The 25,229-nt window shown below is 40.2% G+C and overlaps 1 protein-coding gene across 1 annotated transcript; it reads left to right on the top strand.

The window, feature by feature from the left end:
• Positions 1 to 617: 617 nt before the first annotated feature.
• On the top strand, positions 618 to 20,815 carry GPR37 (G protein-coupled receptor 37). The gene is made up of 2 exons (XM_004741855.3): positions 618 to 2,389; positions 19,485 to 20,815. Exons 1-2 carry the CDS (start codon positions 1,364 to 1,366, stop codon positions 20,301 to 20,303), a joined length of 1,845 nt encoding a protein of 614 aa, XP_004741912.1. The 5' UTR covers positions 618 to 1,363; the 3' UTR covers positions 20,304 to 20,815.
• The last annotated feature ends 4,414 nt before the right edge of the window (positions 20,816 to 25,229 follow it).

Genomic DNA, 25,229 nt, shown 5'->3' with positions numbered 1-25,229 from the left:
CTTCCTTTCTCTCGCGTCTCAGCTCTTGGGAATACAAGGAGGTGAGCGGTTCACCTTACTACTCCCTCGGGGCCGAGGCCTGGGCATGCGCACCCGCCGCGGCGGATTGGACGCGAGAGCACGGGTCTCCGGGACCTGTCAAGCTGGTTCCGACATCTAGGGAATTAACGGGTCCCGCCCATCTCTAGCTCCGCGCCTCCGCCCTTGTTCCCTCTCGGCTTCGAGCTCCTACGAGTGCAAGCCGCTACAAAGGGCTTGAATGAAACGTGTGTGGGTTTAGTGAGTCGTAAACCACCAGGGAATCCAGTCTCCCCACAAACCAGCCTCTCTCGGAGGAGGCAGAGGAGGGGGAGGAAGCAAGGAGCCGAGCGCTGGGTCTCGCCCGCGCGCGCAGCGACTGGAGCGGCGGGGAGAGGCCGGGCCACCTCCCCCTTTCCGGCCATGCACCGCCTCGCCCGCGGCGGTTCCAGGCACCACACTCTCCGCCCGGGTTGCGCCTGCTGTCGCCGCAACCAGCTCCTTCGGCCGCCGGCACCGTCCACCGAGGAGCAGCGCCCGCCCTCCCCACCCCCACCACCGCCGATTCCCTTGTCTGCGAGGACGCGCCGCCCTGCAGCCCGCGCCGCCCCCTGGTCAACTTTGAGCAGGAGGAGAAGCAACTTTGACAGTGGCCGCGGGTTTGGAATCCCGCTTCTCCTCGGCAGCGGTACCCTCTCAAGTCTCTGGGGTTAGGTGGGGCAAGAGTTTCCGCGGCGCATCTGCGCGGCGTCGGCCGTTGGCTACCTGTTTCCAGCGAGCAGGGAGCGGGATTGTGGCTGCCAGTCATCTGAAGAAGGGCAACTTGTTTTTCTCTCCCTTGAGCGACCTCGGCTTGCAACTGGATAAAGCGGTATCGAAAGGGTGTAAAAAGGCAGAGCAACTGTTACCAACTGGATAAAGCGCTATGGGAAGGATGTAAATAGGCAGAGCAACTGTTACCAAGAAGGCAACCACCCAAAGGCAGGGAGGAACGTGGGGCTTGGTCCGGGCTTCTCCCAGTCGCAACATTAATCAACAGTCAGGTGTTGTTGCAACTTTCCAAGGTCAGCCACCGGGAGCAGCGATTCCCTCTCTGAACCTTGGGGATACGCAGCGCTCGGGTTGGATTTGGCCGAGAAATGCACGGAAAGCCAAAAGAGGAAGGCTTGTAGAGGGGGAGGGTTTGTGACCCAAGACCCATCCCCCAGCCTCCCCGTAAGCTCCCGTCCCTCGCTGCCGGGGCGGGGGTGAGTTGTGACATGAGTCTAACTCTCAGCAGCAACTTAGGCAGCAGGTGTCGGTCCTAACCAGGAACCGCGGCTGCAGGGTGCGCCCTCACCGAGCCATGCGGGCCCCGGGCGCGCCTCTTGTCCGCACCTTGCGGCTGCTGCTTCTGCTACTCCTCAAGGTTTCTGCCTCGCCTGCCCTCCCGTCCGCTCCATCGCCCAGGAACGAAACTTGCCCGGGGGAAAACTGTTCACCTGCACTGAGCCAGCGTCGCAGCAGGGACGCGTGGGGACTGGGAAATTCTGCAGAAGACCTTCTGCTAACCCGTGCGCCCAGGGAGGAGGAGAAGGCGGCAGCGGTGCGGGCGGCGCCCTTGTGGAACCTAAGGGCCTCCCGGAGCGGTGACCCAGGTGCGGGAAGAGGGGCTGAGGCGTGGGCCTCGGAACCCTCGGGACCTCCAGCCAGGTCGTCTGCAGCCTGGAGGTGGAGAGGTGCCTGGGGTCAGGAGCCCCCTGGAACTTTGGGGAGAGGGAACCCTCCGGCTCTCCAACTCTTCCTTCAGACCTCAGAGGGGGAAGAGAAGGGTCCCAGAGGCGCTGCAATTTCTGGGCACAGTCAAGAGCAGAGTGTGAGGACAGAACCCGGAGCCAGCGACCTTTATTACTGGCCAAGGAGAGGCGGGAAACTCCAGGGTTCCCACCACGACACCCCACCCAAGATGGTCAATGAACCGTCGGGGCACGAAGGGCGGACGATCGCACCCCCTGGCAGGGCTCTGGCCCAGAATGGGTCCTCAGGGGAAGAGGTCCACGAACGCGGGGGTTCTCGCGGGGGGAACAGCACCAACCGGCGCTTGCGACTCAAGAACCCCTTCTACCCGCTGACCCAGGAGTCATACGGAGCCTATGCAGTCATGTGTTTGTCTGTGGTGATCTTCGGGACCGGCATCATTGGCAACCTGGCGGTGATGTGCATCGTGTGTCACAACTACTACATGCGGAGCATCTCCAATTCCCTCCTGGCCAACCTGGCCTTCTGGGACTTTCTCATCATCTTCTTCTGTCTTCCGCTCGTCATCTTTCACGAGCTGACCAAGAAGTGGCTGCTGGAGGACTTCTCTTGCAAGATTGTGCCCTATATCGAGGTAATGCCCTCCAGAGGGTCTCAATCTACTGGCTTTACCCGTTTCTGGGATTTATAGCATCAGAACAGCTATACCTCGCACATACCTAGCTGATGAACCCCTTTACTTTTTTTTCTGGGTCCCTACTCCATTTCTCTTCTCAATCTTTGAAAAAGAGAGGCAGCTTGGTTGGCTCACCTTCAAACTCATCTGCTCCTGGATTGTGAAATGATTATGGTCTCATCATGTATAGAATTATTTACATTTTAAATTTCTCTCGCTGAATATGGCATTCATACATATTTCTGATTTGGCACCTATCAGAGATTCTAGGGTTAATAAATAGCCAGTCTATGGTTGTCATTACCAGGACTCAGCAACAACAACAAAAAACCATGTATTGTTTATTGAGTAGTACTCCAACATGCTTTTTCCCCATGAAGATTATTGAATCTTTCTTAAATACCAGAATGGAAATATTTTTTTATTTAACAAAGGAAATCTGCCTTTGTCAATTGGCTTCATGATATATTAATAACCTCCCAAATTAGTTTAAGTGTTCTTTGGCTGTCAGCCATGCCATTCCATCTAAATTCTTGTGTCATTTCTTATTTCTCTCCTTTTGCTTCTCAATTTCTTAACAGTTTTATTGATTTTATAGGAATGAGCTTAAGCAAAAATAACACTTTGGCCATTGTGGCACAGAATTCATATATATACATTCTCAAAGTATATAATATATATTTGTCATTTGTTAAGATGTAATGGATTGGTCTTTTAAGGATTGACTAAGACTAGAAAATTTTCTTAAAAAGAAGGGAGCATATAATAGGTTCTAAACTTTGGAAACAGAAATATTGCTGAGTAAAATTTTATTGTTTCATCTTACAGCTAGTGTCCTGAACCGTTATTATGGTAGTTGGAATTTGCTCTTTAAATGGCCTCTCTTTAAACACCAGCTCTTGGAAGGATCCCAAGTGCTTTGTTGCCAGTTGTGTTTGTAGCCAGCTGGCCCTTGATTTCCTCCATTCAGACTGCCCATTTCATTTATGGAAGCAGAAGAAGGGAAACTGTAAATATTCCAGAGCCCCTGATCCTGTCTGGCACCAGAGCCAGTGACACTATGTTCAACATTGTTCCAGGGCCTAAAGCTAGGGGATAAGTAAACAGAAAACAGTACCTACTTAGAAGAATCAAGGGAAGAGACAGTAAATAAGACCCTCTGTTATCCTGGCAGGGATCAGATGCAGAATCATTCCATGCTGACTAAATCAGCTGTTGCTACTTTACCAAGACCTAGGGTTTCTCTTGTTGCCAGGCTCCAAGTAGCTCTGAAATATCTAATTTATTGGGTAGACAATTTGTTTTTGAATTGCAGGGGAGGTAGCTGAATTTATGTAGGAGAAATGTCTATCAATTGCCTTTTCAAGGTCAAGGTTTAAGATTTCTTTATTGTTTGCTGGAATAATGCAGAAGAAATTGACAAATGCAAGAATGAGATAAAAGTAAACTACAGGGTGAACAGGAGAGTTACCCCCAGTAACAGAGAAGTGTAGTGTCTTGTCCAAAATGTACTGGGCATGATGAAGCCTTTATACAGTTGAGGAAAAAACAATGTAAAGAGGAAAAAACAAAAACAAAAAAGCCTGGGGAAAGGAAAAAAAAAGATTACCCATTTCTTAAAGAAAAAAAAAAAAAGACTTTGAAAGAAAGGAATCCATCCAAATTCTGAAAAGAATATAAAAACTTTGGTTAGTTTATGAGACTTAAGTGTTTTGAGTGATGGTATTTATCATGTATGTCTTTTAATTTTCTTTCTCTCTAACTCTGAGGATTTTTTAAAATGTATGTTTTCATTTTTATTTCATTTTTAAATTTAATTCTCTGCTCCTTAAGATTTTTTTTTTTACCTTTCTTATTATTAAAACAACTATTGTTATTTTTCCCTCTGCGTTTCCCCCCTTCCTTATAGCCCTGCTTTTTATTTTAGTTATTAGTACTACACTTTATTTTGCTCAGAGAAGCAAAGGTTAGAAAAAAAAATTACTAATTTTTTCTTTAAAAATTAGACTGTAATATGCATTTTTACTGTTAAAGTAATGAATGAAAATCTTAAGATGTAGTGTTTCTACATTTCTGTCCTCTTCTTCTGAAATAATTTTGTAATGCATTAGTATGTTTTGTGGAAATAATTATTGGATAGTAGTATCAGTTCTGTAATTCCTGATGATGAGAACAGGAAATACAATCCAAATTTCAAAGTCAAACATTTCTGCCTCTAGGAGGCACGTTATTTTCACAGAAGAGAGATTTAGTGACTGTTCCATATCCTGTTCCCCAAAGAACAGACCCAAATGTGGACGTTTGGTTTGCAGGAACTTTACTGGGACATGTGCTCATCTTCAACACCTAGTAGGGAATGAAGGAGGCAGGACTGGGCAGAGGGAGAAGTCGAACTGTGATCTAGATGCCAGAGTCCTCCGCTGACACCATAGGAGCTCCCTGGCTGGAGAGCCTTGTCGCATGTCCTGAACTGAGGCAAGACAGCCTTTATGTCTCCTGAGGGGATCAGTCACTGGATCGAAGTTGCTTCCAGGAAGAGGCCATAACCTTGATCTGGGTGGATGTCTCTGAAGGGCAATTCCTAGAGAGGGATGCACCTGAGAGCCACTGGCCACCAAGAGTCCTACCACTTGGGGGGGGGGGGTCAACATTTTATACCCGAAGGAATTTGTGGGGGGGCAATCTGGGTCAGGAGCCGTGGGCTACACCCCAGTGGCTTTTGAATTCTCAGGTTAAATTAGAACCAGATGGCACTCTGATCCAACCTCCTGATCTTAAAGATGAAACATGAGGCCCAGAGAAGAGAAATGATCATCCTAAACACTTACACCTGGTCAGTGGCAGCCAGACCCTCAACTCAAGTTTGCTTATTAGATAAACATCTATGTGGCAAGAATGTCCAATGAGTGTTCTCTTTTTATGTCTGCTCCTTGCCATCTTTTAAAAAAGATTTTTATATCCAATGGGTAGAGAAGAAATAAGCCCAGTTATCATCATTTGCTATATGATGAAACTTATAACTTTTTATATTCTTAAGTTTCATCTTACTTCTCATAAATCAACAGTAAGTTCCAGAGTTGGTAACTCACTAAATTTTTAAAAACTGCAATCATCTGAGCCAATTGCACTTTTTAATGTGTCAAAGGTGATTATTTTAGTGATGAAATTAAGCTATGTAGGTTATATTTTTATATTCTTAAATCACAGAATGTTTTAGACTGGTAAAAGAAACTGCAAATAAAAACTTTCTCAAAAATCTCCCCCCCCCAATCTTTTTCTTCTTTACCAAAGACTTCTGAAAATTATTTGACATTTTATCTCCTCTTATGATCTAGATTTTACCTTCTCTTCACTTTTTACTTATATTTATTTGTTGGCTTTTTTTTTATAACCACACATCTTATTACTGATGTATAATGTATGATTTACCTTTCTGATAGTAGTCTGTTTCATCTTTTCCAGTTTTTATTTTTAATACTTCTTAGTTATTTTAAACTTTTATTCACAATTAATTTTTATTTTTTATTAAGGTATAATTGACATAACTTTATATTAGTTTTAGGTGTATGACATAGTATGATTTGATATTTGTATAATTGTGAAATGATCACTACAATAACTCTAGTTAGTATCCGTCAACTTACATAGTTACAACATTATTTTTTCTTATGACGAAAAGTTTTATTTTTTAATTTATTTTATTTTTTTAAGATTTTATTTATTTACTTGAGAGAGAGATCACAAGTAGGCAGAGAGGTAGGCAGAGAGAGGAAGAAGCAGGCTCCCCAAAGAGCAGAGAGCCCGATGTGGGACTTGATCCCAGGACCCTGGGACCATGACCTGAGCTGAAGGCAGAGGCTTTAACCCACTGAGCCACCCAGGCATCCTGATGAAAACTTTTAAAATCTACTTTCTTTTGTAACAACTTCCAGATATGTAATACAGTATTATCAACGATAGTCACCATGTTGTACATTACATCCCCATGACCTATTTTATAACTGGAAGCTGGTATCTTGATACTCTTCAAGAACTGCCAGCCTCTATCAATACCAATCTCTTCTCTGTATCTATAAGCTTAGTTTTTTTGTTTTAGGTTTTTGTTGTGTGTGTCATTTTTTTTTTATTCCACATATAAGTGAGAGCATATGGTATTTGTCTTTCTGCATCTGATTTATTTCATTTAGCAAAATTTTGTCTTGAGGTCTATGTTATTACAAAGGCAAGATTTCATTCTTTTTAATGGCTGAATAATATTCCAGTGTATGTATATATGTGTGTGTGCCAGTATATGTACACATTCATATGTACATATACTACATTTTTTTCACCCATTCGTCCATCCATCAGTGGACACTTAGGTTGTTTCCATATCTTGACTATTGCAAATCATGCTGCAATGAACATAGAGTTTTGTATCTTTTCAAGTTAGTGTTTTCATGTTCTTCAGATAAATATCCAAAAGTGAAATTGCTAGAGCATATGATAATTCTATTTTTAATTTGCTTTAAGATTTTATTTATTTATTTGACAGAGAGGGAGCACAAGCAGGGGGAACAACAGCAGGAAAAGGAGAAGCAGGCTCTCCACTGAGCAGGGAATCCAATGTGGGGGTCAATTCCAGGACCCTGGGATTATGACCTGTTGCAGAAAGCAGATGCTTAACCAACTGAGCCATGTAGGCACCCCTTTAAATTTTTTAGTAATCTCCGTTCTGTTTTCCATAGTAACTGCACCACAGTTAATTTTATTAATCTTCAGATATGTTCTCAATTTTCTCTCCTGTCTTCCCTTCTGCCTTCTTTTCTTCTTCTACCATAGTTCCTTTTTTTCCCCCCACACAGCTTGAGTATTAGCATAATCTTAAGGAGATAGTGGCATTTTGGGCAGAGTTGGGTTTGTGTAGAAAAATAGGAGGCATTTCTTCAGCAGAAATTACATGTCTTTGCAATTTACATTCATTACTCTTATTTTATTTCAATTTGTTGGCATAAGGCTTGGGGAGAGTAGCCAGCTTCCAGGGTCTGTTGCTAGAAAGTAGTTTTATCATATTTAATGTTGCTATGAATGGAAACATACTGGGAAATGTTGTAGTTGATAACTTCTCTCTTTCTATTCTAGAATTCTGATGCCTTTGTAGCCTAGTGGTAAGTCCTTTAAGGATCAAGGGCAGATGGAATGGAAGGAAAAGGGGATAGGAGAGAAGAGAATCTGAGTGGATGGTGGCCATCCTAATAGACACATCATTTTCAACTGGCTTATCAAATAGTCACCAGAAAGAAAACAAGAAACAAAAAACAAACAGAACTATACACAAAGTGATAGTTATATGTGAAAAGAGAGGGGTAAGGGAGAGGGAGGGAGAGAGATGGATATATATGGAGGTCTGGGTGTGGACTGCAATAGGAGACTTGCATAGGAGTTCCCTATCACACCATTCCTTTAAGAATCTTACAAATGATTAAAGCCAAATGATTCAGGCACTAAATGTGGCAACTGGAACACATCTTTGCTCATTACTTGATGAAAGCCAGTCAGTCAGTGTATCATCTGATTCAGATCCACCACTAAATATTTATTTCTATTTGGACATTAATTGGAAGTTTTGAATGAGGGAGGGGGGGGAAAGGAGAGGGAGAGAATCTTAAGCAGGCTCCACACCCAGCACAGAGCCCGAGGTGGGGCTCAATCTCACAACCCAGAGATCATGACCCGAGCCAAAAACAAGAGTCCTATTCTTAATCAACTGAGCCACCTGGGGGGCCCCTACCTATACTTTTATTTTACTGGGATACAAGATTCCTGCATCAGAGTAGAGGATGGATAAAGGGAATGCATCTCACCAGGGCTTCTGGACCATGGATGATTTGGGAAAGATCTACGATGTTTTGAGAAGAAAAGAGCCAGATTCTCCAATGGCATTAGAAATACTGGTTTTAAACTGAGTGAAACAGATGGCTCTTTCATTGCCTTAGATTGTAGTTAGAACTGACAGGTAAGAAAGGAAGGGTTCTGGAAGCTGAAGATGTTTTACCATCCAGGTATGTGATGCCACACAGAGTTCCCTAGAACCCTTACACTCAAGTAATAGCACATTTATCATGACAGATGGTAAATTCACTTGAGTTGTGGATTAGCCATTACATATTCTGATGGACTTTTAAGTGGAAACTTACAGTTTTACAAGCAATTTGAAAGTCACTAATATTCTCAGGGAAAATAAACTCTATGTATGTGAATGGTGTTCAACAAATATTTTATGACTTCCTGTTAATCCCTTTATAATCATTTCCTACATTCCCATGCAAGCAAAAATATTTAGCCGATGACTTTTGCAGAAAAGATTTAAAAAGTTATAGAATGAGTTCTTATTTATAATCCCATTTATTGAACAGTATATGGTGAAGTTTCCTGAATTTGGGTTCTGTATAAGAGAGAGAAGTTTGATGATATTCAAATGTAAAATTTAAATAATTTCCTTAACTAGTGACTATACTGAGAATGTCATTCTTTTCTAAATCTTGTCAGTGAAGTACACACAGAAATGGATTTTTTTTTTACTTCCCCTCTAAAGATACTTGCTGGCATTCAGCTTGGAAGGATTATATGCAAAACCCCAGCACCCAATAACTGATTAAAGAATAGTTTGAATAATTCATTATTTTCTATAATCCTTTTCCATGTATGTCATTGTTCATTCTTTATTTACTATCCATTTATTCATCAAACATTTATTGAGCTTTTCTACTCTGTTGGATATGATCATAGGTAGGGATGGGAGTAGGAGGAGTGGGAGTGAAGGAGGGAAAGTTTTCAGAGATGAGTAACATAGATGCATTACTGCTTTTAAAGTTATGGAGAAGTCAAGTAATGTTCTACAGGGTAGTAAGTACTGTACTAGAGGTTAAAACAAGGTGTTATGGAAGGTCAGGAGTGGGTCCTGGAATGAGTCAGCTCACAGTTGTACTTATTAGGGAAAACTGTGCCCACTTCAAGGGCACTGTACTTACCTCAAGAGAAAATGGTGCTCACTCGTAATTCTTTTTCTATCATATTCATATTATTAGTCTTTATAAATTCTATTCAGCCTAGATCCATGGTGAAAAGATAAAAATATAAAAATCTTTTGATTCTTGCTTTCTTGTTTTCTCAATCTTTTGTGGGATAGGAAGCCCATAAAAATCATTGGCAAGGGCGCCTCGGTGGCTCAGTGGGTTAAGCCGCTGCCTTCAGCTCAGGTCATGATCCCAGGGTCCTGGGATTGAGTCCCGCATGGGGCTCTCTGCTCAGCAGGGAGCCTGATTCCTCCTCTCTCTCTCTGCCTGCCTCTCTGCCTACTTGTGATCTCTCTCTGTCAAATAAATAAATAAAATCTTAAAAAAAATCATTGGCAAGATAAATTGGCAGATGGGATAGCCCTAGAAATTTCATTTGGAACACAAAATTCTGAATTATTATTTAGAATACAATGCCTATGATGAACGTCTCTACTTTGGAATTATTAGTCCTTATTAGCCATAAAGAATTACATAAGTCAAATTTTAAAATATTACTTAAATGAATGGTTCATCTAACAGTGTTATAATAGTACATTTGAGTCCTATTCTTCTGAAAATCTCAAAAATGTACCTATTATTTAATTTGACCTTAGAGGGGTGCCTGGGTAACTCAGTCAGTCAGGTGTCTGCCTTTGCTTTGAGTCCTGGGATTGAGTCCCCCATTGGGCTCTCTAATAAGTGGGAAGCCAGCTTCTCCCTCTCCGTCTGCCCCTCCCCCTGCTTTTGCACACACGCTCTCTCGCTCTCGCTCTCTCTCTTTCTCTCTCAAATAAATAAATAAGATCTTTAAAAAAATTAATTTGATCTTAGAGAACCTAGGAAGAAAGGCTGAAATGGGAGATAGGTTAAATCCTATTATGGATATCTTAACCCTGTTATAGAAAGGGAAGCATAAACAATGGACTTTCTCAAAATTGGATTAATATTTCAAGCACAAAATCTGAGTGAGGACTTATCCTGAGTTCCCAAGAACTGCCAAGGTATCTGGTTATATCAACAAAGCATCCTTCAACAGCAAAAAGGATGCAAGTATGTCTGGGAAAGCAAAATAGATCTGGGTTTATGATTTCCAGGCTGAGTAGGTGAAGGTCTATCTACCTTGCCTTTTACCCTTACACTACATGGATCTTGACAGAATGTTTCCACCTTTACTAGCTCTTTACTAGATTTAACAATGTCACATTGGAAGCCCAGGGATCTGTGTCTGGGGTGTGGACTATGTGCAGAAAGTGAGGGGCAGGTTGCTCTCTGGTGAGATTTGTCTCTGGTGTTGCACTCCTGCTCCCTCCCTCTGGGGGCTCTCTGGTCCTCTTACTTCCCAAGAATTGACCTGCCTAAGTCCAGTAATTAACTCAACCTTGTTGCCAAGACTAACTCTTAAGTATCCTAATTAGAATGATATTCTTCGTGCCAGAGGAGATGATCTCATCTAAAATTTCAAGGTAGAATGGAGAATGGGGTTGCTGCAATCTCAGATATAGGTCTATTTGAAAAGTAGGTATACATACTTTCCATAAAACTTCTATAAAACACAGGATATAATCACACGGCCAGGCTTGTTCCTGAGACAGAATACTTTTGGTTTGTGAATTTATGATAGTTTTTAATGTTATTTGTCAGCACGCTTGAGTGGTTATAGCATTAATGAGGCCAAGGTCAGTGATTTGATCCAGGACTGGAATGAGTCATTTTCATTAGGTCCATGACTGTCTTCCAGGCCATTTTTTAGTTTCTGTTCAGCACCCCCCACCTCCAGCGCCTTTTCTCCTCCTTCATTGTCTTCGCCTGGGTTCAAATCTCTCCTTTTTGAGAAAAGCCTCTGTTAACTCACAGCAAAGCTTTGAGATTTAGAGATACGTGCCTTTTATAGGAGGGTTGAAGGAAGAATTTTATTTTTCATAATAAGAATAATTAAGAATAAGAATTAATTTTATTATTACTTCCTTAATAGACTACGAAGGGTGGAATTTTGATTAAGAGCAGAGAAATTTTGTCTTAAAATATTATTTCTTGGTGTCATTCAAATCATAATTACCCAACCACAGATGGATGAAGAATGTGCTTTTAGTTTAGGTTTACTGTCGTGCAGACTAAAGTCATTAAGAACAAAGGAAAACTGGTGAAAATTTATCACTCTTCTTTGGAAACTCATCAGAACCTCTAGGTGAATAGCAGAAATTGCAGGTCACTTTAAGATTGATTAGAAACATCACAGTAATACCAAGGACAATGGGCGTGGGATAAATATTGTTATTGAGAATAAATAGATTCCTTAAGATCTGTTGATTTCAATAGAATGCTTCCCTCTTAGGTCAAATGATGTTAATCTTGCTTCATTGGTACTTTTTATACTAATGAGCATTGACATATTTGCAACCAAATTATAATGTTTTAGACAAGTTGTAATTTTTTTTTCTCCAAAAGAAATATATTGTGCTGCAGTTCAGATGTCACAATTGGTAGGAAACTTTATGTCAAGGTGGGACTATAAAAGTAAAGAAAGAGGGACGCCTGGGTGGCTCAGTTGGTTAAGCCGCTGCCTTCAGCTCAGGTCATGATCCTAGCGTCCTGGGATGGAGTCCCACATCAGGCTCCTTGCTCCGCAGGGAGCCTGTTTCTCCCTCTGACTCTGCCTTCCACTCTGTCTGCCTGTGCTCGCTCTCGCTCGCTCTCTCTCTGACAAATAAATAAATAAAATCTTTAAAAAAAAAAAAGTAAAGAAAGATTTATAAAATCAGTACAAGTTTGGAGATGGTATGTTAGCTTTTAAATAGTCTCACTTGTTTTTAAAATAAGGAAGAGCATGTTACCAAGCTTAAGCAAGAGGGTGGAAGGTGGAGAATGAGACTATAAGGACAGCTGATGCCTTCAAATATTTTGTTTTTCCATGACATTGAGTGTCAAGTATAGATAAAATATGTTGGGCATCATTGAAATAAATGGATATATATGATATGTGGGTGTGTCATATTAAATCTAATTTTGAAAAAGGGAAGAAGCCTTCTCTTTGACTGTGGAAGAGTAGCTCTAAATAGCTTTATTTCATTTTAAACATCCATGCATGTTTGTAAGGGGTGAGGCAGATCTCTTCTACTTGCTCTGTTTGGGTTTGGAAAAACTAATGGAAGTGTATTCCTACCCTAGTATCATGCATTCTGAAATGAAGACCTTTTGATAGAGACAATCTTATTCACAGCAGAGGCTCTGATAAACACGCTCTCCCCACTGGTGATCAAAGAAGTGTCTTTGCTGGAGAAGTTGCCCTGCAGTGCTGTAAGGATAAGGATTATGGAAAATGCAAGAGGAAGCCAAAGGCATGCAAACTCAAGCCATTTAGAGTTTCAAAGGAAACTCTACCCTGTGCTCCTCCTGCTTTTTTTCCTGACTGATTGTTAGGCCTGTAACCACAGACTTACAATAGATTATCATTCATGGTCCAAATGAATGGGTTTTCTTAACAATAATGCCCTTGTTTTGTGAGTTACTTGTATACAAAGGACAGCACAGAAATAGATGTGCTTAAACATCTTTTTTGAGGTAAAATATAAGTTAAGCTGTAGTATAGTTGTCATGACTTTGGTTAGAAATTTCCCTATTTTATAAAGTGTATTCTAGTCCCATCGCTGTATTGAAGCATGTTGACTCAATTTCATATGAAAGAAATTTTGCTTGGAAGTACATTGGTCTTTTTCCCCCCATCATTGTTACCACTGATTTATATCAAAAATTTAGCAAAAGATACTATTTGTTTGGTAAGAGTTGTACCTTCATAGCTTGCTCTTATTGAAAGTGGTTTCTTATGGGGCACCTAGGGGGCTCAGTCAGCTAAGCGTCCAACTCTTGATTTTGGCTCAGGTCGTGATCTCAGGGTCATGAGATCCAGCCCTGCCCTGGGCTCCACGAGGGGCATGGAGCCTGCTTGAGATTGTCCCTCTCCTTTTCCCTCTGCCCCTCTCCCACTATCTCTATCTTTCTCTCTCTTTCCGTCTCTCTCTAAAAAACAAAAAAATATAAAGCTTAAAAAAAAAATTTCTTGTTTATCTGTCTTCAGTAAGCTTCTGAGAAATGGAGCAACAACTAAAACATAGCTCAGGGTCTTCCTGCCAAGATCCTTACTTACGGTTTTTCATAAAGCGTTCAGTGTGTGCTTTCCTCCTATCATTTTGAGTGAACAGGAATTTAATGTAGTACAAAGTGAATATGGTGGCCCAGGTTTTCTCATGGCCTGATTTTGTATTGAAGTAGAATTTGGACAGTGGGAAGAATACTTTGGCACCGCAGCTGCTGCTTTCCCATCTGAGTACTCAGGTCGGGACTCTGTGTCTGTCCCATGCCTGGACACCATGCTACAGGTGGCTGCAGCGGCCAGCAGCCTCACCGCTCTGGATGTTGACTGGGTCGGCGCTGAAGGCGCCGCAGCATTGTTCCTCTGGGATACAGAGATACGCAGGACATTGGGGTATTAAAGAAGGATTTTAGAGTTGTTTATTTTTATTCTCTTGGCTTGTGTATTTTGATGCCAACACCCTCAAAATGCTCTATATCTCTCTTCCCCAAATAGTTAAGAAGTTCTGCTTCCAGCTTTCCTTTGATCTTGATTCTCAAAATTAATAGTCTTGTCTGTTAGAGAAGTGTTTATAGTTCTGTTTTTGTGGACGTTAATTACTTCTCCCACTGCAGTTTAATTAATAGGAGACTGCATCTTACTCATTCCATGTCTCCGGATGTTGCTTCCAAAAAACTACCCCTTACTAGATTTACTCCCAAGAGCAAATTTCTTCGTGACATTGAATTTTAGCAATTAGATATGGTCATTAAATGCAGAAGATCCAGCATTTATGACATAGTTTTATAATTGCATATAATTGCCCCATTCATCTGGGTAGAATTTCCAATGAGCTGTAAGTAAACAAATAGAGTTAAAAATTGTGATTGAAAGCTTCTCATGTTACCCCAACATTGAGCAATTTTAATTGCATGGGTAGATTTTATGTCAGAAAAAGCAGAAATTAGCCCATACCCAAGATCCAGATGAGTTTTATCAATTAATTTCTGAGGTTGATTCTTTATAAAGGTTTAAAGCCTTCTATAAATAATTTGGGAAAGTACTGAGCAGGAGCTTTGTACCTTTCTTGCTCTTTCACATCATAAAATCATGTGCAGAAGTGAATTTGCAGAAAACTATCTGAAGTAATAGCACTGCAGGCGGTGGCAGCAAGAGGGAGGAGATATCTAGGACTGGCCTTTGGGCTGCGGTTGCTGTTGGCAACAATGTAGTAAGCGTTATCTGCATTGGGGGCAGCATTTTTCCTCAGAGGCCCTAGCTCTTGTGACCTTCCTGCATCAGCCGGTTCCTCGCTGAGGAGAACACCACCAGAGAGATGTATGATTTGACAGCAGGAAGCTGGGTCCAGGAGCCTCCTGCAATGTGTGTATGAAACCTGGGAAGCTTCCCTCAATCGATGATGCGTCAAGAGGACGACAGATCAAACATGTTCTTTCAAACACATTTGGCGCTCAGTCCAAAAGCTTTTGGGAATATGGCTGAAGAACTAAGCCTCTTCATATAAAGTACAGGGTAGAATTCCTAAGTGAAAGTTGGAGCACCTGTAAATGTTGCTTAAAATTTGCCCTGGCTTTTGTTGTCATGTGCAATGAAATATATATTGAACCTAGAAAACATTTTTTGCTTTTTGAAGCAGCAAACATCTTCTAATTGAAAGTGGATATGCAGCACAGTTTATAAATATCTAAGGAGAGGCAATGTAACACACGCGTCTTAATACATGTCCACCCACATTCATTGGTTATTCCTTCTCATGAAATGCTTTGTAACAGACTGGGAGTTAGGTGTATAAATGCTAGCTCTTATGATAATTGGTCCAGATTTTTTTTTCTAAGATTTTATTTTATTTATGATTATTATTTATTTGAGAGAAAGAGAGCAGGAGGAGGGGCAGAGAGAGAAGCAGAATCCCCCCTTAGCAGAGAGCCCAATGTGGGCTAGATCCTAGGACCCCAGGATCATGACCTGAGCCAAAGGTAGACACTTAACCAACTGAACCACCTGGATGCCCCTGGTCCATATTTTAAAACTCTGTGTTTAAAAATAAGGAGCGTAGGGACGCCTGGGTGGCTCAGTTGGTTAAGCAGCTGCCTTCGGCTCAGGTCATGATCCCAGCGTCCTGGGATCGAGTCCCACATCGGGCTCCTTGCTCCGCAGGGAGCCTGCTTCTCCCTCTGCCTCTGCCTTCCACTCTGTCTGCCTGTGCTCGCTCTCACTCTCTCTCTCTCTGACAAATAAATAAATAAAATCTTTAAAAAAAAAAATAAGGAGCGTAATCAGGAAGAAAATGCTATCTCTTGAGTGTTGCGTGTTCTTTGTAAATAATGATCGAAAACTACCAAGAAATGGATGTACCAAGCCTCTAAGAGATTGTCTCTCATCAGACTCGCTGGTATTTTTGTCTTACCAAGCTATTGTTTCAGTAGAAATGTTATTCATAATTTTAAGAGCGAATGCACAGCATAAAGCTCTATAGCTTTGTTATTTGTGGACTGACTCTGGATATGTGGTTGACAGAGAAATGTGCATGAAGATTTGCGTTAGTGAAGATGGCACAGAAAACCTTGCTGAGGATTTGTGTACATTTGATAGTTTGAGGATTTTTTGGTTTTGTTTTACATTTTTATAGAGGAATGAATCAAAATATTTGAAAAGTATATAAATGTGAAGTTTCAAAAACATAAAATACTGCAATTTCTAAATAATACTTTTGATGCAGACCTTTAGAAAACAGCCAGTCCTCAGATTTCCATGCAAAGTGTGGCAATTACTGACATTAAGAAAGTAATAATCTGATCTTAAGACAGCTGCATAGTGTGGACCTCAATTTTAGAATTATTTTGAATCTCTGGCATAGAGGCAAAATAAATTTCTATCAAGGTGAACAATTCATTAATTTCAAAGCTAATTTGAAAAAGTCGTATGGAGGTTGCTTGGGAGGTTCAGTCAGGTAAGCGTCTGCCTTCAGTTCAGGTCATGATTCCAGGGTCCTGGGATTGAGCCCTCTATAGGGCTCCCTGCTCAGTGCGGAGTCTGCTTCTCCTTCTCCCTCTGCCGCTCCTCCTCACTCATGCTGTCTCTCTCTGTCAAATAAATAAATAAAAATCTTAAAAAAATAAAGAGATGTATGGAGAGGTGACTTTTTATGGCAGTCATACTGGATGGATATTTCTTACACTGGTATTTATGGGAAACTTTCCTCAAGATTTTGTACAAGAATCATGGTTATAAGCTCAACCATGTTGTCTTGATCTGCCCTGATCTAGATTGTGAGTCATGCTTCTTCTTCAGTTTTGCTTTTCATTCACTTAAGCCCTCATTATATCTCATTTTCAGACCGTCTCCACTAAGAGTTATGAGTATAGTCAGGGCATGGGTGCAATGTTCTTATTTTCTGTGGTGGAACCCGTAGACACTGACTAATGTTTAGCGTGTTTTTAAAAAAGGGGAGAACATTTGACATTGGAACTCTCATAGAATTCGCGAGGCAAGTTGCCATCATTCTGGGAAGAGTGACAGCTTGAGTGTAGGAGATAAACAACTAATGTGTTGAGTGTCAAAATTGTTATGACAAATGGTTTTCCTTTTTTCAGCATGATCCCTTTGAGTCCTAAAAAACAAGACAAGAGCATTATATATATGTTTCCTTGCCCCTTTGCCAAGGCATGACCTGTAGCTGTGCTTCTTAAACATTCCCACTAGCAGACAGAGGAGTGTAGATGCACATACCCAAGAGCCTAGGGTACACCCCAAAACATCCTTTCCATCTACAGTTTTAGTCTCCTGTTTCATCTTAAACCTCATGAACATTTTACAGTCTACCCTCATTGTCTTTATTTAGATATATAATGACTACATTTATTAAACATTAAATTACTTCAATTTCCTGTAAATAGCTGAGTAAATTTGATGCTTCCAGATGATTACTGTGTTTATCTTGTGACTTTGAGAACTACCTTCCCCCTTTTGGTTGACTATGACCTCCTTGAGGGAAATAATTGTTTCTTGTTCTGTATCCCCAGTATCTAGCAGAGCGCTTGGGCCAGAGGCCATAACATTAAATGTATGTTTGTGTTGAATACATGTCTGTGTATCCATTAGAGCGTATGTAGAATGTTTGTAAATATTTTATGGGCTACTGAATGATAGTATATTTACATTAGGAATATGCAATTATATTCTCTGTGAAAAAATATGTACATATTTTTGGCTCTTAACTTTTAGTTGTTGATTTATTTAGCTGTCTGGGCCATATGCATATAAGAGTTTGGATACAGTGCTCTATGTGGTCAGCATCAAAGAGTTTCCTGATCTGAAATTTTCCTATGGCTGGTACATCTAGACCTTGTATCTGACTCCTTTTTGCATATTTTCATGGTTATTTTTTATATCTCCTATCTTTTGACATTCTTTAGGTATCTCATATAACCTTAAATTTGATTAGTGTATTTACTTCATGATAAATGTACTTATTTTATGCCTGCCTGATCCTGTAACTTGCTTCTTTTGGCAACATAAGTTCATAGTGATGGATTGTCTCTTGCATATTGTGATTTTTAATTGTGAATCCATGCTCCCTCAAATTTTGTCTGTGGATTTCTGAGACCTGGTTTTAAAGTGCATTCTTCCAGAGAGGTTTTGTGTTTTCTTCTACCAGGTGCCTGGACAATTTAAAATTATAATTTATTTTATTTTATTTTATTTTTTTAGCCACATAGATGGTGTGAATTTTGGCCTTAGGCCAGTGTAAATTTGGCCTCCTGGTTAGAATTTGCTCTTCTTTTTTTATCTCCAGTTCACCTAGATCCAAATCATATAATGCAGACAAGTTTCTCTACTATGTCCCTCTATTTTTTCTCTTTATACCCATGAAGATGTCACTATTCAGGAAGTTCCCAATTCATAAAGGAATCTTTGACTAAATCCTCATGTACACTGGCTCTAGATTTATTTTCCTACCTATGTGTACTTGGGCACCTGCCCCATCATCTAACTAAAACCAACTTGAAACTCTCATCAGGGTTGGCAGATGTCCCTAGGGCAAGCATGCAACATGGGGGGGGGGGGAGGTCCAGGACCTGTTTGGCATTTGTTTTTTCATTGATTTTGACTCCTGGAGAATTTCTTTTTTTTGCTTTCCATAAGTGCATGCATTTGAAAATAATACCAAAACATTTTATTTTGCATTTAGGAGAAATTGGAGATCTTTACTCATCTGATTTGTTGGAAATAATAAGGTTTTGAAGGTTTCCTGTGTGGGGGGCATGCTATTGGCCCACACACTGGAAGACATGACCAGCCTTTTCAGTAATGAAAATGGGATACACTCAACTGTCCTTACTCCTTATCTGGACCTTCTGGTGGCAGGCATTTTCGTGGTGACTGAAATTATTGGAGTGTCTGTGCTCTTTTCTAAAATAAAATGGGGGGGGGGCGTCTGGGTGGCTCAGTGGGTTAAAGCCTCTGCCTTCAGCTCAGGTCATGATCCCAGGGTCCTGGGATTGAGTCCCACATCGGGCTCTCTGTTCAGTGGGAAGCCTGCTTCCCTTCCTCTCTCTCTGCCTGCCTCTCTGCCTACGTGTGATCTCTGTCAAATAAATAAATAAAATCTTAAAAAATAAAATAAAATAAAATAAAATAAAATAAAAATAAAATAAAATGGTATTGGACTAGCTGATCCTTATGGGTCCTCCCAACTGTAAAATTTTTTGACTCCGTGACCCTTGGACCACTACATTTCTTTTTTTCCCTCCCTCCTATTTTTATCTTCATAATAATTCAGCTAGAGTCACCAACCCAATTACCGATGCTTCATTCCAGGAAATTGTACTTTTTTTTTTTTTCTGTTTTGCTGATCTGTATTTACTGTCTCATGTTATGATCTTTCAGAGATCACCCAGAATAAATGTGTTCCGTGTTCCTCCCACAGGTTGCTTCCCTTGGAGTCACTACCTTCACCTTATGTGCTCTGTGTATAGACCGGTTCCGGGCAGCCACCAACGTGCAGATGTACTATGAAATGATCGAGAACTGTTCTTCGACAACAGCCAAGCTTGCTGTTATATGGGTTGGTGCCCTACTGTTAGCGCTTCCAGAAGTTGTTCTCCGCCAGCTGAGCAAGGAGGATTTGGGGTTTAGTGGCCGAGCTCCGGCAGAACGCTGTGTTATCAAGGTCTCTGCAGATTTACCAGACACCATCTACGTTCTAGCCCTTACCTATGATAGTGCAAGACTCTGGTGGTACTTTGGCTGCTACTTCTGTTTGCCCACACTTTTCACCATCACCTGCTCTTTGGTGACTGCAAGGAAGATCCGCAAAGCAGAGAAAGCCTGTACCCGAGGGAATAAACGACAGATTCAGCTGGAAAGCCAGATGAACTGTACAGTAGTGGCTCTGACCATTTTATATGGATTTTGCATTATTCCTGAAAATATCTGCAACATTGTTACTGCCTACATGGCCACAGGGGTTTCTCAGCAGACAATGGACTTGCTCTATATCATCAGCCAGTTCCTTTTGTTCTTTAAGTCCTGTGTCACCCCTGTCCTCCTTTTCTGTCTTTGCAAACCCTTCAGTCGGGCCTTTATGGAATGCTGTTGCTGTTGCTGTGAAGAGTGCATTCAGAAGTCTTCAACAGTAACCAGCGATGACAATGACAACGAATATACCACAGAACTTGAACTCTCACCTTTTAGTACCATACGCAGGGAAATGTCCACTTTTGCTTCTGTTGGAACTCATTGCTGAAGGACAACGTTTTGTTCGGTTAGATTTATTTGATTTTCATATCCTGTGAAAGTTTTTACTTTGTATTTTTCCCTCCTGGGGAAAAAAATGCATCAAAAGAGAGAAATATTAACTACTGTAGAACTGATTCTGCAAATTAATATTTGTGCTTTGAAAAAAATGTTTATATTTAGTTATTTAAGAAATATGAGGAGGCCAATAGTTTTAGGTCATTTTATCTGGTATGGTGCTAATATTTTATTTGAAAAAAGTTACTGCACCTTAACTTAATTAATTGCTAACTTTTTTTCTTTTAAAAATATAATCAGTGTATATTGATTATAGCCATGTGATTTTGTAGGTTATTTTGAGTTGTGATTGAAAGTATATTGTATATGGTGTCGTGAGATGATTTGTAGTTAAGAAGCATTCACAAAGTAGCACCAAATAAATTATGCTTTATTCTTTAATGTCATTGTGAATCTACTTTTAACCAAGATTCAATAAATATCTTAATTGCCTTAAATACACAATTACTGGTTCTACGCACAATTTAAAAACAGCCTTATTGTTTTAAAATTCTATTTTCCTTTAAGGAGGTAATCACCATGTTACAGAAACAGCTTTCCTAATAGTACTATTTTATATGCATGATTCATATAAAACTATATTGTATGTTCAGACAAAATTGTATTTTTAATATTCAGATACAGATGTAAAAATTCCTTCCAAATATTTATAAAATATGAATAAATAGACAGCAGAGTTATTATTATTTATCTCTGAACTAGCATGTAGAGCTCCATAGTAATTATGAATTATAAGCAGAATCAAGGACAAAAACACCATGCACTTGTCATCTAATTTCCTCTGAACATTGACCTTTGAAGAACTCTGAATTCTAGCTTTTCTCCTTTTAAAAAACAAACTTGGTTAAGTCTGTGTGACTTAATTTCTTTAAGAGAATGAAAGTACAGTAGTAGGATAATAAAATATGTATCTTGATTAGAACACTTGAATATTTAAATACTACTTTTAAACTGATATTCCATAAGCTTCCAACAAAAAAACTAACCCTCTCCTTTTGAATTCTTTGATTCCCCTCAGTTTAAGTTCCAGTGGTTGTGTAGGATGCCTGCCTCTAGGGATTTGGGAATGAAAACAAGGCACCATTGTCTTCTTACAGATCCCTGTAATACATCTCTGGAAAACTTCTCAAGGATTGGTTTGAGCTTCTGAACATATCAACAATTGTGATTCCACAGTGTCTCTCATGATATTTAGTCAACTTTATAAATCAGGAAAGATTGAGCACATAATATAGAAAACGCTCTCTGCTATTACCTGTAGTAAATAAAAGTAACCAAAGCTTAGTGTCAGACTTTACAAAACCAGGCAAGAGGAGGAGGAAAAGGCAGGAATAAGATAAAATATGTAAAAAACAATGGTATAATCTGGGACCTGTTATGGAGGTGGAATGTGCCCTGATGGATCAGAGAAGAGAGAGAGAGCCCACCAGATCAAAGGAGATTGTGAAAGGCTGTGTAAGAGAACTGGATGGTTAGTCCATCAAAAGGTTGATAAAACCAAGATACCCTTGAATGGACAAATGGATAAGGGAGATGTGGTTCATATACACTATGGAGTATTATGCCTCCATCAGAAAGGATGAATACCCAACTTTTTTATCAACATGGACAGGACTGGAAGAGATTATGCTGAGTGAAATAAGCCAAGCAGAGAGAGTCAATTATCATATGGTTTCGCCTATTTGTGGGGCATAAGAAATAACACGGAGGACATTGGGAGATGGAGAGAAGGGAGTTGGGGGAAATTGGAGGGGGAGAGAAACCATGAGAGACTGTGGACTCACAACAATCTGAGGGTTTTGGAGAGGCTGGGGGTGGGAGGTTGGGTGAGCCTGGTGGTGGTTATTAAAGAGGGCACGTATTGCATGGAGCACTGGGTGTGGTGCATAAACAATGAATCCTGGAACACTGAAAAGAAATTTTAAAAAATAAATAAAATTTTTTTAAGAAAAAGGTTGATAAAAGGTAGTGTGAGGAGTGGACACTCCAGGAGGAGGGAGTCAATTGAGAAAAGGAATAGAGGAAGGACTTACAGGGTGTGATTGAAGAATAAATTAATAGTCTAGTTTGGTTCCTGTGCTATGTAGGCACAGAAGCCTCATGCAATATGTTGAAGAAAATACGCATTGAGACCATATTATAAAAGGGTTATGTCTCGAAAGATGTTCAGATGGAGTCCTCAGGAAATGTGACTTGGTTTTTATGGTTTTTGAGCATTAGAGAAACATCACCACAAGTCTGCAGAAGGAAGATCAATTTGAAATCAGTTTAAATAGGCTATTGGGAAGAGCGTGGAAGTGAAAAACTATTCAGGAAGTCATTATAAAGGTTGAACCACAATGAAGGCAGTTGGGATTCAAATTTCTTTTTTTCTTTTATCCTTGACTTTTGACTTTTCAATAGTTGAAACATGTATCTTCTTATTGAATCCTATCTCTGTCGAAGTAGAAACTTTGATAACTCTAGTGAAGTCGTCCCAAGTGTAAAGTGGTTTGGAAGTTTTCTTCATAGCCTTGCCATTGCTTTCTCGTAAGAATTCCTGCAGTATATATAAACAGTAAAAAATTTATATATATTTGCTGTTACCTGTTCATGCTCTACTTTTCTCTGATCGAGATTCTGACCCATGTTTTTCCCTCCTCAGTTTCCTTAAAAAGAGAAACTCACACCTAAGATTAAGTCTGCTAATATTTTGATAGATCAGAGATTTCTACAGATGGTGTTTGAGTTACTGAAAAAAATCAATTCTGTGGTTTCAGGATAGTCAGAGAAACTCTTTTCAAAGTATCTACATCTATGCTTATGTCTATATCTATACCTGGATCTACAACTGGATAGTATAATCAATATAACATTTCTTTAATGATTCACAATTCTGAAGCCTTCCAATCTATGACTTCAAAATCAACTCATTTATATTTAACTCAATGAATCTTCATTAAACTTCTTTGTGCCTGGTGCTAGGCAAGGCAGTTAGAACACATAACTGACCTCAACCTTAAGATTCCTGCCATCAAGTAGTTTACTTGCTGCAAGGGGCTTATTTGCAAGCAAATAAAATGGGAGTGTGCATGAAACATGGAGTGGTTGGTGGGAAGCTGAAGGTGAACTGATCTGAGAGCTCAGTGGTTGGAAGAAGGTAAAACAAATGCTTCACAGAGAGAAAGATCAAATGCTTATTGTTTCATATTAGATCTAAGTGATTTATGTTTATTGAATGAATGATGAATCTGTGTTTATTCTAAGGAAATCCTGATACTTGTGTTTACAAACACATTCTTTTTTTTTTTTTTTTTAAAGATTTTGTTTATTTATTTGACAGACAGAGATCACAAGTAGGCAGAGAGGCAGGCAGAGAGAGAGGAGGAAGCAGGCTCTCCGCCGAGCAGAGAGCCCGATGCGGGGCTCGATCCCAGGACTCTGGGATCATGACCTGAGCCGAAGGCAGAGGCTTTAATCCACTGAGCCACCCAGGCGCCCCTACAAACACATTCTTAATAACTCTTTTTCCTCATTATTTGCTTTTTTCTCATAAAAGTAGAATTAGAACAAAGGTCCACTTCTTGAATAGTTATGGTAAGATTGATTTTAGTGTGTTATAAAAAGTATGCAAGTGATATTGAGTGCAGAGCATTGGTTAAGTAATGGCTCTTTCATTATATCTCATCTCACTTACTCAACCAATAGTGAGTACTACTATATGTTCAACACTCTTGTGGGTTCATGTGCTGTAGAAACTGGACAAAATAAATTTAAAAGTATAATATACAGTATGTTTGATAGTGAAAAGTAACATGGAGAAACAGTATAAGGTGGGGTTATGAAGAAGACTTTACTGTAAGGGTGACATTGGAGTAAACAAGTAAGTTAGTGAGCTTTCTGGGGGAAGGGCAGAGGGAATACATGGTACAAACACTCTGAGGCAGGAGCATGCTTGATAGGTTTGAGGAATGTAAAGTGGCCAGTGTGGCTGGAACAATTGGAGGGAGGAGAAGAGAAGTACCAGATGAGATCAGAGAGCTAAAAGGATGCCAGATGATGTAGGGCCTGGGAATATTGCAATGACTTTGCTGTTTATGCCGGGTAAGTCTCCCTTTGATGGTTCTGGAGCGAGGAGAGAAATGACTTTTTTTTTTTTTTTTTAGATTTTTATTTATTTATTTGACAGAGAGAAATCACAAGTAGACAGAGAGGCAGGCAGAGAGAGAGAGAGGAAGGGAAGCAGGCTCCCCGCCGAGCAGAGAGCCTGACGTGGGACTCAATCCCAGGACTCCGAGATCACGACCCGAGCCGAAGGCAGCGGCTCAACCCACTGAGCCACCCAGGCGCCCCGAGAAATGACCTTTTCAATAATGTTTATTTACTTAAGTATTTTAAAGTTAATATAAAATTTTTATTAAAATACACAGTAAATTCACCACCGTTAGCCTATAGTCCTGAGCATATATCTTTATGTAACCACCACCAAAAAGTACTGAACAGTTCTATCCTTCTAGAAAGTTCCTCCATGTGTCTTTGTTGCCAACTCCTTATTTCATCCCCACTCTACCTATTAATCTGTTTTTTGTCCTTGCACTTTACCTTTTGCAGACAGTCCCATAAATGGAATTCTACCATACATAGCCTTTGACTCTAGCTTTTTTAACTTAGCATAATATATTGGATATTCACCTGTTGTTGGATATTGGATATTCACATGTTGTTGTGTGTATCCATAGTTTGTTTCTTTTTTATTGCTAAGTAATATTCCATTGTATGGATGGATCACCGTGTATCCTTCTCTTTCCCAGTTGAGGGACATTGCATTGTTTCCAGTTTTTGGTGATTATGAATAAAGTCATTATTAACATTGATGTAT

The sequence above is a fragment of the Mustela putorius genome, unplaced genomic scaffold (genome assembly GCF_011764305.1).
Source record: "Mustela putorius furo isolate JIRA1106 unplaced genomic scaffold, ASM1176430v1.1 tig00003845_pilon_pilon_pilon, whole genome shotgun sequence".
Taxonomy (NCBI): domain Eukaryota; kingdom Metazoa; phylum Chordata; class Mammalia; order Carnivora; family Mustelidae; genus Mustela; species Mustela putorius.
This window is presented reverse-complemented; position numbering and strand designations above follow the sequence as displayed.